Here is an 18,314-nt window from a genome sequence, read left to right on the forward strand (position 1 = left end):
ATACTGATATTTTTTTTAACCAATCAAAATTGATGTTATATATCTGTCCTTTTCTCCACCATTATTTCCCTCGTGTTTGTAACAAATTGTTACAGGGTGAGTAATTAGAAGACTTTACAAGTATTGAGATAATTTTACGTAATTTTTAATAAAGTGTATCCTAGACTGAATTTTAAGACTTTTACTTGGTCATCATATTCAGTTAGATTAATTCAATACTTTCATGACAGGCCTATAATAAAAGGTGAAACAATGCAGTGATGCAGATTGATGATAACACGTGCAGTGGTAATGGTCCGATTTACTGTACAGTACTACTGTACAAAGTGAATTGAACGCATTGTTCTCAATTAAAGAATTTGCTAATTCAACAAATCTCAAGCTGAATAAAATAACCCTTCATTAATTATTGAAATGTATGTAAAGATGATTAAATTTTACTGCAGGCCTGTCTCAGTGAAAGCTCTGTTGTGTCATAACTTAATACTTATGGATTATAATTTATAAGAAATGATCATTTTTTTTTAGAGACTATGTAGTACAGAGTGCAATATATGTTTTTGTAGTGTCATTTGCTGCTGAATTACATATTTAGCTTTAATTATAGGGCTGGGTATTGGCCCGAGATTTCGTATTGCGATATATTGTGATATTTTTAACTGTATTGCGATATGTATTGCAATATTTTCAATGTAATAAAAATGGCATTTTCTTACTATATTTACTTTAATTTACATGCAGAATGCCAACACGGGAAAAAAAAATCTTGATTTCGTTTAAATTATGCTCTTTTAAAATGTTCCCACAAAACAACTTCTGTCTTACTGTTTGGCTTAATAACAAACTTTCATAAGTCCATTTTTATATCTAATCATTTTAATGACAAAATTGTAATTAAGGATATGCCAATATATCGATATTACAAAATCGTATTGCGATACGATATTTTTTGTCATTGTATTGCAATATATTGAAATATCGATATTATTGCCCAGCCCTATTTAATTATAATACATTTTAATAGAATAATCCAACTCACAGTGTCTTGGTACAAGCCCTCACCACAGTTAGAATACGTCCGATATCGCACATCGTCACAAACCACGGCCAAAATTTACGCTCCTCTCCCATCTGGCTGTGGTTGAACGAGGAGAGAATTCTTCATAGCTCATTAAAATATTGACCAATGCGAGTAAAGCATAGTCGGATGATGAACTTTATCGCGACCTTTCAATATCCAATCGTAGTAAAGGAAATATTTCTTTTATACTGTTGACGTCAGTTTCAGGGCTCTCGATTCTGTCAGTCCACTTAGTTACTGTTCATTTTCTTCACAACCGTTGCACATACTGAAATGAAATTTGGTATACAGATTTATCAGATGAAGATATGAAATCAGAGTTATGCCCCTTGGACTTGGAAAAATTCCAATTATGCCCCTTGGACTTGGAAAAATTCCAATTTGGGGGACGGGGATTAAGTGTTTTACAAACATCTCTTGTTAAAACATAGTTCATTTAACATGAAGTTTAATCTTTCCTTATAAAACCACAAAAAATCTGATTTTTTAACCCTTTACATTTAGATGTATGCACATTTATGTAGAGAAATGTGTAAAATGGTATAGAAGAGTTAGTGTGAGCTTTTCTGACTGAATAATCTGGGAAATGTTGAGAAATAAATTCTGGTGACATGAGATCACTTGGACTGTGTCATGAATGTGGAGAATCAAATATATATCTAAGTCATCAAGTATTAGAGTCTATAACTACCGGTAGTTTTAGTGAAATATATGGCAATAATGAACACTATTTAAGCTCAAAAGTCCATAAAGCGGTACAAATTAGGAAGAAAAGCAACCATGGACCTCTAAAACATCAGGAGTGGGATCAGATGCCATGGAGGAATGAGCATCCAATGCAGACCAGTCACACCAGCTGTTTGCTCCTTGTCAAAGTCATGATTGGGAAACAACAAAAATAACCAGTCTGTTAAATGCTATTACCAAATAACTTTAAAAAAAACCCACCTGCATTCATAGACTTATTTGGTGTGTATGATATTTAGAAAAAGAGAATTTTTCAACGAGTAAGTGTAATTTTATTAAGCACTATCTAAATGTGCTAAATAACACATGATATATATACAAGACATTACATTTTAGGGGTGTACTTGATTTAGCAGATTTTGCTTTCTGCCAAAAAATGGCTAGTAAATGGAATACTCTGCTAAATTCAACACATTTACAGTATTTCATATACCCACAAATGTTAAGCTTAGTACTCTCTTTGGATATTGTTGCTGGTTGGTTGTCTAACTGCATTGAAGGAGTCATTCATTAATTAATTCATTGTCTAGTATTTTTAAAGTCTTTACGAAAACTTTTCAAACTATCTGGCCAGTCGGACCAGTGAATTTTCAAAATATACTGGCCCACCAATGTTAACGTTTTCATAACTGTAAATTTATACATGTTTACTCTCTTTGGATATTGTTGTCCTTTGTGCGTTGGCACATTTTACGTACTAGTTAATAGTTACTGCATTGTAATAACATGTTTAATAGGATGATCATTCTTATATATTAATGAAATTAATCAATTTTGACTGTGTATGATTTTTATTAGCATTTTTTACTGGCCTCGGTCTTCGGAAGTAAGTTTTGAAGACTGTTTATTAAATGTTTAGTCATATCTACTGTGTACCCTCTTCCTGTAGGAGAAATGGTTAACTTGTCAACTTTGTTATAGCATAGATCTATCAGTGTTGGTTGATAATCTGAAGTTCATATTCCAGAAAAATCTTGAAAAATAGACTGTGCTAATCAAGATACTGAGTACAGACAGTGAAAACATTAGAAAATACAGGATTAGTTGAAGGAATATCCTCCATGGTGTTTGTCATTTATTTGAAGGTTCAATTTGCAGTCACTGATTTTCAGAAGAAAAGAGCAGTCACTGTTCATTCCTTTATGAATGATTTGGCCATATAACCTCAGACATTTGGGCATGAGAATTAAATATATCAATCTGGCAAATGGGATGTAGACAGTGTTACCCATTGATCATTTTGACAAGGTTAATGTGAAAGATATTTATAGATCAGAAAGCAGCAGACATCGCTTCCTTTAATGGAATAATTCATCTGTTGATTATTTTTCTTCTTGCAGGAACAAGACACAGCCATGGCAGATCCTTCAGAACCTCAGTAAGTCTATTTCAAGTACATCTTGTAATTTTTTTTATCTGAACGTACAAGACATGTGGTGTTATGTTATCCATCTTTAAGCAATTCATTTTAAGGGAAATCTGTGTCCTGTATTTGAGGTAGGAATTTTAAAGTTGAAATTTGACTTTATTATCTTTATTAGGTCAATATTAAAAATAAATTCACTGGAAACATTATCTTTGGAACTTTGTCTTTCAACTGATGCTGATTGTTGGGGCTAATTTTGAAAAGGATCAGTTTTTCGAAAGTTTTTTTTCTTTGCTGCAGAAACTGTTAGCATGGTCATGTATGGAGCTTTAAGCATACTCCTAAGTTGAGACCTGAGAAGGTGGCAAGTGATGATGTATAGACAGAGAATTTCAAGAAAAATGTTAGTCATGTGAATGTCATGAATATGAAAACTCTAAAGATGAACTTAATGGGCCCTTTTCCCAAACAAGATAATGTGTTTTAAGTTTGTAGATTCTCAAAGTCACCATAACAATGTACGGGGAAAACAACTTTTTGTCTGGGATTGCTATATGTTGAATTGTACACATGTTTATGAGCCATACTAGTATTACTTGAATGTTTGAACATGAGTAGACTTAGAGGAGGTGTGAGGTGTTGGCACAGTTAGTGGTGTATCCTATGTATTAAATCAATACATTTCTATTGATCAGAATGTATTAACATGCTAGGTGTATGGAGTGTTATTTACACCTGTAACCAGCTGTTTATCTCGTTGTAGAAAAGCAACAGAAAATCCCGAGGAAGTTGAAGAAGTCGAGGAAGAAGAAGGTAGGTTGACTAGCAGATCAAGGGAAGAAACTCCCACAACTCAAGGGTCAAGATTGTCTTCATTTACTGAATGATAGATCAATAAAAATTTTCTTTGGTTGTACATGCACTGAGTTTTATAAACCTACAGCATAGTAAGGTTGTTGTTTCTTAGAAAATCGTATGTTGTCTAAGTTGATATAAGTTGTCATATGGAAGAAATCACTTTTGTTATAGCTATTTTAGGAAATTACAGTATTAAAATCCAATGACTTGGGTATATAAAGTGGTATACAATAACCTAAGTTTTCAAATTTGATGCAGGTTGATTTGTGTCAAATATTATTCTGGAGTTAGAAATAAAAAAATATTATAATAGCTTGATTACTTTTGCCTAGAGTTCAAATAGCATGGAGATCTGTCATGATACATGTAATTGAAATATCCATGTTTATTAATAGAGGAGCATGGAAATGCCCCAGCAGAACTGGCCAGTCAGCTGATGCAGAACCCCCAGGTTTTGGCCGATCTACAGCACCGCCTGGGGAGAATGGTGGGGGCAAGCTCTGGCTATATACAGAGGTAACCAAAAATGTTAAAGTAATGCTGGTATTTCTTAATCTGTGAGAAATAGCTTGGAATAATAAAATAAAACTTTTAGATATTGCCTTTGGGTGATAGATATATAGCTATGAGGAAGTTGTGGTTATATTGATACTTTGAATTACAGCTTGCCAAAGTCAGTTAAGCGTCGAATCAAGGCCTTGAAAAAATGGCAGTATGAGGCAGCAAAGATTGAAGCTGACTTTTACAAAGAAGTTCATGAGTTAGAATGTAAATACGCAGGCAAATATACACCACTGTTTGAAAAGGTTAGTAAAATATCAGAAGTTTAGTACATGCAAGTATAAAAACAAGTTTTCCTGCAGTTTGTTTAAACATTACGACCTTCATTGTATTTTTTCATAGAAGTTTTCTACTGTTTTGAAACTAGTGAGAACCATGTTTTTTATATTTGGAAATCAAAATGAAGCTATGATGTTGTAATTTGCGTCTGACTGGTAGTCATGACGACAGTTGCCTGCTGTCACCATGTCAGACTACTGAACTGTAGACAACTTCTTTCTGACTGCTTCAACTACATACATGTAGAAGGTTACAAAAATACAAAAATATATCACGATGAATGAGTCTGACCTGTAGTAGAATATAAACTTAGCTGCTGAAAAAATGTAAATTACTTATGGTTGAAAGAGGAGAATTATTTTTGGCATGATAGTATTGCAATTTTTTTTCTTTCTAAATGTAGGCAGAAAGTGATGGGCAGTAAGATTTTTTTTATTTGAATAACCTTTGAACCACAACTTGGCACCCCTCCTTCAAAAAAATAATGCATTGATTTCATTAACAGAGAAAAACTGTGATTACGGGTAGTGTAGAACCAACAGATGAAGAATGTGATTGGCCGAGTGATGATGAAAAGGATGATGAACAATTATCGGTAAAGAATCCAGCGGTAAACACATTACACAACCAGGGTCTGTTGTACAAAATATATAATAGGATCAAAATTGGGATCCATGTCAATATTTAGTTCTATCTATTTAGAATTAGATGTTGTGAATCTTTTTCCACTTCTCAAACATATAATTAGGGCCCCGCAAGGATTTGCGGGTGCCCTATAGTAATCACTCTGTCCGTCCGTCCGTCTGTCTGTCTGTCTGTCTGTCCGTCTGTCACTCTTCCATCCGCAAATTTTCTGTTTTTTTGTAATAACTTTTTTTATGGTTGCCCAATCAAGTTTAAATTTGGTATGGTAGTTCAATAGGCAGAAATACATATTTTGATGCTAAGTTTAATTCTCTAAGTCTTCTAGTTTGAAGCTGGGGTGGTGGGGTAGATTCCTTAACTATGCATAAGAATGAATGGGCAACTTTTTTAATGGTTGCCCAATTAAGATCAAATTTGGTATGGTAGTTCAGTAGGCAAAAATACATATTTTGATGCTAAGTTTGGTTCTCTATGTCCCTTGGTTTGGAACTGGGGTGGTGGGGTAGATTCCTTAACTTTTTATAAGAATGCATTGGCAAAGAGAGATAACTGCTGAAGATGTTCCCATTCAGTAAACTGAATGCTGCTAGGAGTCCCATGAGATTAATTAGCTTTTCTCCTGAAGAAAATCCAGAGCATTATCTTTATCTGTCACATTGAGATTAATTACCACCTCTGTCTGCAAATGAAGTTTGTTTTGAAGTTAAATCAATTTGGAATGCTATGAACATTCTGAAATGTGGATTTAGATATAAATTTTTATTATTTATTTTTGTTTGATAGTGATGATTTCATTGAATTCTAAAAAAAAAAAAAAAAAAAGAAATAGATTAAAGAAGATTTTTTGATTTACCAGGGTACTTTTTTTTCCACTTTTTAAAAAAAATATATTAATTCAAGAATATTTTTAATTTTTATAATGTAGTTGTATAAAAACCCCATTCTATCATTAAATACTGAAAAAGTTCTATTGTAAATTTAGAAGAAAATGATGAGAGAGGTACAATTAATCCCTTGGGCTTAATTATCTAGCCTGCTGCAGAAAATGTAGTAGGCTTTTCTTTATCTGTCACTTTAAGATTAATGAAAACCTTTGTCTGCAACTGCTGTTTCTGTTTGAATTAATGAAGTTAAGGTCATAGCCTTCATGATATTTGCATTCATTGAAGGCTGGCATTTTATATAACACAAGATTCATAATTGTTTAAATATACATTCAATGTTAAGGTGTTCTTTACTGCCTAATGTAAATACAAGGATATTATTTTCAGGTTTTTGAATATTCAGGAATTATCTTGAAATTTTAAGATTACAGTTGCTGTTGCTTTTTCTTTGTACATTTATTAATCATTCTCTAAGCTGCACCCTTTTAATTCTGCCCCATGGCGGGGCCCTTGCTGACTGGTCAGTTTTCTAGTTTAAATGAGATTGTATTTAATTTCACATCTTTTTTGCTTTAAAACTTGAAAATCAAACGTTCTATCTGTATCTTTATGTCCTAGAGGCATGTAAAGAAATGTGCAGTGACGATTTTGATCTTATTGTATGTCTTGTAAAATGGGTCCCAGTTCTCTTCAGTTCTTAAGTATTAATAGCCAAAATACATTTATCTATAAATATATTAAAGATAATTAATTGTTACACTGTTGAATTTGATGTTAAGGGAGAAAAGATGACTTTCAAATAATTATTTCATTTGTTGTTAAAATTGTAGGAAGATATGAAAAATAAAGCAAACGTAGAAGAAAAAGAAAAAGAGGAAGAAAAGAAGGAAGGTAATATACATGTGTCACTTTGATGATGAAGAAGGAAAAAGAAAAACTTTGAAATAAATTTTCATGGAATGGGAAGGAACCTTAATATTTAATATTTTTTGGTTGGTTGACAGTGAAGCTATGATGTTGTAATTTGCGTCTGATTGGTAGTCATGACGACAGTTGCCTGCTGTCACCATGTCAGACTACTGAACTGTAGACAACTTCTTTCTGACTGCTTCAACTAAGTACAAAAATGAATGATGCAGAATAAAAAGAATGACACCCCATTGCCTCAATAAATGTAAACGGATCTGAATTGTTCACCAATTTGTCATGATCGATTTACTTATACTTTTGCAGGAGAGAATGTAAAAGGAATTCCACACTTTTGGTTGACAGTGTTCAAAAATGTAGATATGTTGTCAGAAATGGTTCAGGTAAGTGAATAAATTGATCCCTAAATAGTAATGACGGGAAATGAAGCTATGATGTTGTAATTTGCGTCTGACTGGTAGTCATGACGACAGTTGCCTGCTGTCACCATGTCAGACTACCGAACTGTAGACAAAGTAATCATCTGACTGCTTCACACATGCAACCAAAGGCCGTTATTTTGTATATCTGAAAGAAATGATTTCTGTCAAAATAAGTCTGTGCTTTCTGAGAATTTTTTTTACATGATGCTGCATGGTCAATCTACTATGTTTTGTCCATTACAGGAGCATGATGAACCTATTTTACAACATCTACAGGATGTTCAGGTCAAATTTTCTGACACAGACTCTATGGTAAGATCACTACTCCTACTACATAAGAAATTTTTTTTCCAGGTCACTTCGCTTTGTTATCAAGATAAATTTCCTGGAATGCTAAAATGTGTACATGCCTTAACATGCATTTATCCTCCATCTTTTAATCAGAAATCTTTCATTTGATGTAATTCAGGATTTAGAAAATTTAGGTCAAGGGTAAAGGAAAAATGAATATTTGTTGACCTTGTTGAAAATGATTTTTTTTTCTCTCTATTTTTCAGGGATTTACACTAGAATTTCACTTTGAACCCAATGACTATTTCTCAAACACTGTTTTAACAAAGCACTACTCAATGAGATCAGAGCCAGATGAGGAAGATCCATTCTCTTTTGAAGGCCCAGAAATCGTCAAGTGCAAAGGGTAAGGTCCAGAAATCATCAAGTGCAAAGGGTAAGGCCCAGAAATTGTCAAGTGCAAAGGGTAAGGCCCAGAAATTGTCAAGTGCAAAGGGTAAGACCCAGAAATCGTCAAGTGCAAAGGGTAAGGCCCAGAAATTGTCAAGTGCAAAGGGTAAGGCCCAGAAATTGTCAAGTGCAAAGGGTAAGGCCCAGAAATTGTCAAGTGCAAAGGGTAAGGCCCAGAAATTGTCAAGTGCAAAGGGTAAGGCCTAGAAATTGTCAAGTGCAAAGGGTAGGGTAAGGCCGAAATATTTTTGGAATCAGTTGTGAAATGAGGTTTATGCCTTATTACTTAATACATGACATTTCAAAGTTTGCAAACTTATTTCAAACTTTCTGTAAGTGAAATCATTGTGTTCAATAATTGTTGAAGACATTGATGTTGAAAGGCAGTAGAATTCATCAGAAAATTGCTATGAAATTTGTTGTTCTTTTTCAGTTGTGAAATAGATTGGAAGAAAGGTAAAAATGTGACAGTAAAAACAATAAAAAAGAAACAGAAACACAAGGGTAGGGGAACAACTCGGACAGTGACAAAGACAGTACAAAACGATTCCTTCTTCAATTTCTTCAACCCTCCACAAGGTAAGCTATTAAGAAGATTAATGAATTTTATCCAGGGATTTTGAATCCAGTTATTTCCTTACCAAAAGAGTATATGTCAATATGAAGCTTGCATAAAGAATGCCCTGTTTTACAAGAAGCCCTGTTTTTGATTGGCAACAATTTTCATTGTACAAGGCACATGTTTGGTGATCCTAATTGAGATGATGTATTTTTATGTTTTTAGTGCCAGAAGAAGAAGAAGGAGACATGGTAAGTTAAAATTAGCTGCAGTTGTAACATTGGCAGAGACACAACTGGAAATTACATGAAAATACTGTCGACCATCAAATTTTCATAACTGTATGTCAACAAGAAAATTTGTAAAATTTTCTGATGTCTTCACAGGATGAAGATCTTGAAGCACTGTTAGCAGCAGATTTTGAAATTGGACATTTTATAAGGGAAAGGATCGTTCCCCGAGCAGTGTTATATTTCACAGGAGAGGCACTGGAAACAGAAGATGATGTAAGTAAAAAAAAATTAATGATGATGTTTGTAAAAAGAAGTTAAATCCATGATGTATTTTTTTTTTAATACAAAACTTCCAACTTTTAAATAAATTTGAATTTTTTTTTTCAGTTTGATGAAGAGGGCGAAGAAGAGGTAAGATAATACAGTAGAAAATTACCTGCATCCATTTTATTCTTCTTTTGTATTAGATTTTAGTTTTACTTTCACTTTTGAATGACTGGTCCTATTGATTTACTTTCTGTTTGGTTATGACCTTTTGACCTTTGAGTTGGCACTGATTGTTTGACTTGTGTTGATGTTGTAGGGTGAGGGAGAGGAGGGCGATTATGATGAGGACGCCGACCCCGACTATAACCCCGCGGTAAGTTCAAAGGTCATTTCTATGGCCCCCCCAATAACCTAGCCAAGCATGACCAGTAGTTATTGACAGCAGCATGGGGATTGCATTCATTGTGCTCCCTGTTAAGAAATGAATTTTATTAGTAGTTTATGTAAGGAGTTGGTAAAATACTTGACAAAAGGAAAGAGGAGATATAAACGTTAGAATGAGTTATTGGTAAAGGAATTTAACATTGTTTTCTAGATATACAAGATCAAGAGATTTCTAAAAACCTGCATTGCATTTAGTTATGAAACCAGTAGATTGTACAATGAATTATCTAGCAAATACTTTTTCTCTTTTAATGCAGGCTTGAATGAAGGGTAATGGGTTAGTGCATAAAGGGCATATATTGTTCTTGAAACTAGGCAAAACATATTCTGGAATACATGAATTACTCGGTAAAAGGGAAAGGTGGACAATAATAATTCAGTTGTAATATGAAGTCCATGACTTAGAATTCTGATTTGATAAAAGAATTGTGATTATATATCAGGATGGAGTAGATTAGAATTTGACGGGTTAGATAAGAATTTGACATTTGGCAATTAGTATCACTCTCTTGGAAACGAAATGCCCTCAGAGCGTGTTTTAAGGTCTAATGACCCTTTGTTAAGAGAGGTAACTCTCACTTGCTTAAATGACTACATCGTTAAGGTAATGGGCTACTTCTGCCAATTTTGTCCCGCAAATGATTCTGAATTTTTCATTACATATTGGATATCTTTTGGAAAATCATTAGTTTTGGAGCAAAGTTTTAATCAGGGTGAACAGAGGGTTGATGAAATATGAAAGATAATGGGCAGAATTTTACAATTTTTTAGGTAGGAAAAAAACAACAACCAGAAACATTATATTGGGATGAAAGAGTATAAAAGATACTTCTAAGAGAGTTCTGAAAGTTGGTCATGTATTTATGACAGATTGCTTTCCTGTTTTAAGAACATGATATGCCTACATTGTATCTAATGATCCCTAGCAGGGTTTGTGTGATAGAGACCAACTTGTCTGGTAATATGGCCATCATGAATAACGTGGAAATTAGGGGTGGGATTGCTGTTGAATGAGATCTCTTGGTCATGTATTCATAATTTTTGACATGCAAATACAGTGGATTTGGTTTTGTATAAAGTGATGGAAATTATTTTAGTGGAGATGGTAGTGTATATCCAGACAAGTTGTGTCCCATGTTGATAAGTCTGTATTTTGCATGGTCTGAAGAATGAATTGCATGTGGAGTCAAGGTGTATGAATTGAAAAAAAGTATCAAAATGATAATGGACTTCAATGATGTGTAGAATTTTATGTACCACTGCTTCAGTTACTTTGGTTTGGATGATTTCTGGTTTTGTTTGTAGCAACTTCTTTCATGAATATTTTAATTGTGTAGCATGTTTGTAGAGGAAACAGAGAAATTTTTCATAAACATGAATATGATAAATAAGTGTAAAGATAAGTAACAATAAATAGATTTTAAAAAAGAGAGATGCATGAAAATGCCAAGAAAGAAAGGATGTGCATTGATGTGAGCTTTACAGTAACTTCAGTAAATGCAATTCCCTCAATGTTAAGGTGTTGGTTGTTATTGAGTTGAGGAATACTTTTCTCCTAATGTTCAATTATTGTGATGTTTTGTGGTGCTAAGGTATTTAATAGATAATAATAATAGATATAAATTCTATTTTTTTCTTTTTTTTTCCAGAGTGATCCCAACAAACCAGCTGAATGCAAGCAACAATGATAAATTCTTACTAGTGACAATTTATTTTTACCATTTTCTGAAGGCTTCTTGGGTTATTTGTGGAAGCAAGGCAGAGAGTTACTGTGCGAGAATCTCTACCCCATTTAGATCTAGTGCAATTGGATAAATTATATTTCAGTCAGGGAAATTAAAAAAGATAAACCTGTTATGTATTTCCAGTTAATGCTAAGTTTTGTTTTTGTTTTAAATTAAAAATGCTGTAGATATATTGCTGTAATTCAGGTGAAATTTAGGTCCATCAGGAACCTTAACTCTTACATGCTCAAGATGTCAAATGCTAGTAGCGCTTACCTTCCATGTTTGTCAGGAAGAAATTTTATAGCACAAAGACGCACAACATTCTTTCCCCCTTACGTTTGTGCTTTTTTCATCAAATGAGTGAAACATGTTGATATATATTTTTCTGCTTTGTTCATGATGAGTTCTAAAATCCCCCGGATGTATACATGTATGAATATAATGTATGATAATATAAATCTGTGATGATCAACGTCAGATTCCATAATTAGTCAACTTATTTCACAAAGATGCATGTTAATGTTATTGTCTTAAGAAAATAAAGAAAATCTACTGTTTGTAAATATAATGTGTTGTTAATTTGAATATTGCGTAGTGGGTTTTATATGGATTTTATGCTAGTAATTGAAATAATTTCACTTTGAAGTGCGTTTGTTATTTGAATGGAGCTAAATATACAAATTCTTCTCAAGGTGAAAAACTTGTAGATCTCATAATGCCACGAATTAATATCAAAGTTACAGATGCATTATAATTTTGGGTCACATACTTGATGGTAATGTCGAATTAGGAATAAAATTGGAATGGAACGTCTAATGAAAAACTGCATTTTTCAGTAAGGGTATTGTGCCATGTTATGACTGCACGATAGTGGTTCATATTGAGCACTGTGCGGAAAATTCTAACATTGCAATAATGCAAATGAAGTGAAAAAAAACCTCCGGGAACAATTTTGGATGGAAAAAAGACACTCTATGAATGATTCATAATAAGTGATATAATAAATGAATAAAATTGTGAATGTATTGATCAGTATTTAGGCCTGGTCATTTAATTTATAACATATGCATGTAGTATGAAAAGTATATTACCCTTCATTTTTGGGCGGAACCTTATAATCCGAGAGGGATGATGTCATGCACCTCATTATGTTGTAAGATTTTGAAAAATGATTTTCAGATTTCTTGTAAGTCTTTATTAATTAAACATTGCGTGGGTGTTCATTTATTTCGGTCTTTGAAATTTACTGAATGCATACTAATTTGTCAGCTTACTAAGAGTTGGTATGAATTAAACGGAGTCCAACATGACTTATTAACCCAACAAATATTTTATCGATGACTGTATTTTTTCAATGGACGAAGCTTTCTTTCCAATTTCAAAGCTCCTCACAGACGATACCGTTCTCTTGAACTGAAACAAAACGATGTTCCTAAGTGAACCCCGATATCTTATGTTTAATAGACAAAAATTGACGACGCCATGCCAATACCGCACTCCCTTCGCCGCGAAACGACAACCCCAGACAGGAATGGCGGATCTGGGGGGATTTTGTTATACTTGAAAGTTGAACAATACGAATTTAATTGTTTTATCTTAAGCATGTCTTTTGAAGATGGCTGCGTGCATGCGAGGATCACCCGTTGACTAGGACCCGTTTAATAAATTCTCGTGTTTTCGATTATAAAGGGGAAACATGAAAAACCGGTGTGACCCCCTCCTTGACCATCGGAATAAGATGATGAGTGATCGCGATAAGAAATACCGAGGAAGTTGTGCAATTTGTTATGTCTGTAAGGTGCAATTGTTCCTTTTCCTCATATCTTGTCAGCTACTAAATGTTTCATTAAGTTATTTCCTGAATGAGAGATTGCTCATATATATTTTTTGTTTCAAATTGGAATCTCAAGGTAGTTGGATATACTAATGCCTTAAGCATGCCCCAGGCATCAGATAAAATTCATATACTCTAGTCTAAGTAATGTATTTTCACTCTTCCACAATGCACACATATATTTCCACATATATATTTATAAGTTTGTGTCACATTCTCTACTTCATAAAGAAGAATTTAAACATCATTTTGGCATTAATATGAGAGAGAAAAAGAATTCTATTTAGATTCTCATGTTTTTCCGGGTATATTGGCTTCTTGTTGAAGACAGAGACCGTTTGTCTATCTGCAGAAGTTATATAATGATAAATTTAAGTATCTCTTTTTAAAATTATATTAATTGAGTAGATGTTTCATACTTGAGATGTAGACTTCGTGAAATTTCTACTTTGGGGTCTTAATCAGAAACCTGTCATGAAAAACACCAAAACGTGAGATTCTTTGAAAATTCCCAAGCGCCTCTGCCACTGGTCCGCTGGTATCGGGAATATTTCCGCTGGTGTTGGGGCAGTTTTATTTCCTTATTCGTTTTTTTAGCTCTACTGGTCAGAGACCAGAAGAGCTTATGCGATAGTAATGCGTCCGTCGTCCGTCCGTCTGTCTGTCTGTCCGTCTGTAAACAATTTTTCAAAATGCTACTCCTCCTACAGTTTTGGTCTGATTTCAGTATAACTTGGCACACAAGTAGACTACACTAAGATACATAAATCTGTATATCGGTTTTTGATTTCGATGAACGGTGTTGCCGTGGTTACTAAAAATAGAAATTTCTGTGAAATTCTTTCAAAATGCTACTTCTCCTACAGTTTTGGTCTGATTTCAATATAACTTGGCACACAAGTAGACTACACTAAGATACATAATTCTGTGTATCGGTTTTTGATTTCGATGAACGGTGTTGTCGTGGTTACTAAAAATAGAAATTTCTGTGAAATTCATTCAAAATACTACTCCTCCTACAGTTTTGGTCTGATTTCAATATAACTTGGCACACAAGTAGACTACACTAAGATACATAAATCTGTGTATCGGTTTTTGATTTCGATGAACGGTGTTGTCGTGGTTACTATAAAGAGAAATTTCTGTGAAATACTTTTAAAATGCTACTCATGCTACGGATTTGGTCTGATTTCAATGTAACTTGGCAACAAGTAAACTACACTAACCTACATGTTTCTCTGTATCGGTTTTTAATTTCGATGAACGGTGTTGCTGTGGTTACTAAAAATAGAAATTTCTGTGAAATTCTTTCAAAATGCTACTCCTCCTGCAGTTTTGGTCTGATTTCAATATAACTTGGCACACAAGTAGACTACACTAAGATACATAATTCTGTGTATCGGTTTTTGATTTCGATGAACGGTGTTGCCGTGGTTACTAAAAATAGAAATTTCTGTGAAATTCTTTCAAAATGCTACTCCTCCTACAGTTTTGGTCTGATTTCAATATAACTTGACACACAAGTAGAACACACTAAGGTACATAAATCTATTTATCATTTTTTGATTTCGATGAACTGTGTTGACGTGGTTCTAAAAATAGAAATTTCTGTGAAATTCTTTCAAAATGCTACTCCTCCTACAGTTTTGGTCTGATTTCAATGTAACTTGGCACACAAGTAGACTACACTAAGATATAATTCTGTATATCGGTTTTTGATTTCGATGAACGGTGTTGCTGTGGTTACTAGAAATAGAAATTTCTGTGAAATTATTTCAAAATGCTACACCTCCTACAGTTTTGGTCTGATTTCAATATAACTTGGCACACAAGTAGACTACACTAAGGTACATAATTCTGTGTATAGTTTTTCACTTCAGTGAACGGTGTTGTTGCCACGGTTACTAAAAATAGAAATTTCTGTTTAATACTCTCAAAATGCTACTCCAAATACAGTTTTAGTCTGATTATAATGTAATGTGGCATGCAAGTAGACTACACTAAAACATAAAGAGACTTAATCAAGGATCATTTTTCTATTAATTGCTGTTGAAAAGTTTCAATTCCCAACTGCCTAAGTACTTTTCTCTTCTTTTGCTATAAGTACAAACCAGTAGAGCTTCAGTCTCGACAGAGACTTCTGGTTTCTTTCAAACCTTAGCGCCCGACCCCTAACACTCGAACCTGACTCTCGCCATAGCAAGTTACATTTACCACTTCAAATTCTATATCATTAGACTAAGAATGCAAAACGTGTTCAGTTTTGGTCGCTGGAGAAGTTTTTATTCAGTTGAATTATTGTTCTCACTTTTTGACATTTTCTAAATATTTCCAGCTGAGTTTCTCCGAAATTAATCAACGTTAATTGTGTTTTGCAGCGGACATCGAGCAGTAGGAATACTCGTCACCAAAATGGAGGATTATCTGTTTTTACTTTGATGTGGGCAAAGATCACAGAAAAAGAAGACCCAAAAAGTCTTTAGCACAGTCTTTGGCAAAGCCACGGAAATGCTTGACACCTTCATCTTCCTAGGAATCGGAATGTGACCAAAGGTCATGACCCTTTGACCTTGTACACTTGTAAGTGTTTTGTCCTACATTGCTAAGATCACTTTACCGTGCAAATTTTCGCACGTTTAGCGTCTGTTGACATAACTTTCTTTGATCGTCCTATTTGTTTTTTGTCCTTTGACAGTTTATATGACGAACAAAAAAGAGTTACATCTTATATGCTGCTTTTCAAATAGAATTTTCCAATGTATACTGATATGATTTTGTGATTTTCTCATGTAAAATTATTTTTAGAAAAATTAACATTATGTAAGAAATGTAACGTGTTGATAATTTAACAAAGCGTAAATCCAGCTATGGACATACACACAATAAAATATTATTGAATAAGATGATTGAACTGTGGATTTTTACATATCGGTTCTTAAATTCTTTTTTTTTTTTGTTGTTGTATATAGGAATTATGCAGACAATTACCTTTATTTGGAGGATGACAAATGATAATAGTTTTGGTCGACGGGTACCAAAAGTTCCGGAATTAGACAGGAGATAGCTGAGAAATTTGTCATCGATTGTGGTAAAAAAAATTTTATTAGGAACACAGGGTTACTCATGCAACGCAGGTCACTTTACCGAGATAACAATTATAATTAGCATATGACATTAATTTAGTGTAAATTAATCAGCACTTGCATGAAGTATGAGATAAGTTTTGTTTTATTTTTTGATTTATTATTATTATTTGTTGTTTGTTTGTTTTTCTAGTAATCATATAGAACATTAATCTAACAACCAAGCTCTATGATAAACGTGATGACTTTAACTTTACAATCATCATCTTCCCTTACTTTTGCAGCAATATACCTTCATCACTTGCATACTGAGTTTATATACTAGTATCTCGTTCATCCGATACGCAAGAGAAAGCTCTACGTAACAATTTCTAAAACGAGGTAAATTATTGACAAACAAGTTGATGAAACAAGAATATCAGCAGTCTCGCTTAAAGTCAACATTTCGTAAGTTTTATGGTCGATACAATGACCTTGTAAGTAAATACAATTTATCATAGAGTCAAATGCTGACTGACGTTTTTCATACTTTATGTAAGTCCATTACTTATACACTGAATTGACGACGGATTTTACCGTTACTAGTATTTCCCGATCATGACACGGAGCACACGGCGGGTGTGACCGGTAGGCAGGGGATGCTTACTCCTCCATGCCACCTGATCCCACCTCTGATGTTTTGGAGGTCCGTGTTTGCTCTGCTCCCATTTGGTATTGTTTTATGGACTTTTGATCTTGAATACTGTTCGTTATAAGAGAAAAGTATTGCCGATGAAAACAAAAGAACGAATTAAATTTCGTAACATTTCGTAATCAAGTTAAAAGTACAATTTTATAGAGTAAATAATAAGTTAAAATAAGTTTCGCTTTTCAATCTTTTCAAATTTTTGAAATGGTTTATTAAACGCTTAGATTGACGTTAATTTTTTATTGCGTGAAGGCAAATAATACTTTAAGGGACCACCTAAGTCATACAATGATATCAGGATTCTATCTTACAGATGATATCAATAAGCGAACTTCAACTTTTAAATAAGAAACCGCAAAAGAATTCGACTTAAATGTTAAATAGGTCCCACCATGATTTCATTTGATTAATCGCATACCCGTGTAAGCGTGCTTCTTGACGTGATATATAATGGTAAATATTTTTTTCATCATTAATTACATTTTTTTTTAGAGAAGAAGAAACACAAAGACCGTAATATTTAACCCATGAAAAAGACCCAAACACGCATATTTTGAATCCCATGGCTTCCAAAAATAATTCTTCAAAAATCTAATCTTTAATTTAAAACGTCACGGCGTGCATCAGGACTGATTAAAATAACTTATGAAGAGGAGTATTGTTTATAAATACTTACTTATCAAATATGTAATAATTTAAAATATCATTGACCTATTCATAACGCGACAATAAAGGTTGGAACTTCAAACAAGAAATAGATACAAGTCCTGTTTTGGCAAATTATCCCTTCCATTTATAATTAGTCATGCCTAGCTCGTATATCGACTACTATCTTAGCCAACTGTCTGAGTGGATCGTGTTGGGATAAATTGTACTGTACTGCACTTAAAAGTCATTGTTTTGGATAACATATCTGTTATACTTCCGCCCACTTTTTCAACCCGAAACTACAGAAACGAACATCCCTC

At 33.6% G+C, this 18,314-nt stretch overlaps 1 protein-coding gene and 3 non-coding genes across 7 annotated transcripts; all 4 read left to right on the forward strand.

Moving 5' to 3' along the window:
* The first annotated feature begins 29 nt into the window (after positions 1 to 29).
* Positions 30 to 12,309, forward strand: LOC134256281 (nucleosome assembly protein 1-like 1). 4 transcript variants are annotated; one of them, XM_062738940.1, is made up of 17 exons: positions 30 to 96; positions 3,169 to 3,206; positions 3,958 to 4,007; positions 4,448 to 4,568; positions 4,717 to 4,858; positions 5,398 to 5,502; positions 7,252 to 7,312; positions 7,655 to 7,731; positions 8,014 to 8,082; positions 8,328 to 8,467; positions 8,945 to 9,090; positions 9,296 to 9,321; positions 9,457 to 9,576; positions 9,691 to 9,714; positions 9,887 to 9,943; positions 10,272 to 10,291; positions 11,664 to 12,309. In XM_062738940.1, exons 2-16 carry the CDS (start codon positions 3,184 to 3,186, stop codon positions 10,275 to 10,277), a joined length of 1,167 nt encoding a protein of 388 aa, XP_062594924.1. In that variant the 5' UTR covers positions 30 to 96; positions 3,169 to 3,183; the 3' UTR covers positions 10,278 to 10,291; positions 11,664 to 12,309. The 4 variants fall into 4 exon arrangements, with proteins under 4 accessions (XP_062594924.1, XP_062594923.1, XP_062594921.1 ...); XM_062738939.1 differs by having other exon boundaries at positions 10,272 to 10,284; XM_062738937.1 differs by lacking the exon at positions 10,272 to 10,291.
* Positions 5,018 to 5,120, forward strand: LOC134256286 (small nucleolar RNA SNORD16). The gene has a single exon (XR_009989696.1). It is a non-coding gene; the product is annotated as a small nucleolar RNA SNORD16 (small nucleolar RNA).
* LOC134256287 (small nucleolar RNA SNORD16) lies at positions 7,429 to 7,531 on the forward strand. Its single transcript, XR_009989697.1, has one exon. It is a non-coding gene; the product is annotated as a small nucleolar RNA SNORD16 (small nucleolar RNA).
* Positions 7,776 to 7,880, forward strand: LOC134256288 (small nucleolar RNA SNORD16). The gene has a single exon (XR_009989698.1). It is a non-coding gene; the product is annotated as a small nucleolar RNA SNORD16 (small nucleolar RNA).
* Positions 12,310 to 18,314: the final 6,005 nt, after the last annotated feature.

This window comes from Saccostrea cucullata, unplaced genomic scaffold (genome assembly GCF_032062105.1).
Source record: "Saccostrea cucullata isolate Sc308-1 unplaced genomic scaffold, CSIRO_AGI_Scuc_v1 ctg910, whole genome shotgun sequence".
NCBI classification, from domain to species: Eukaryota; Metazoa; Mollusca; class Bivalvia; order Ostreida; family Ostreidae; genus Saccostrea; species Saccostrea cuccullata.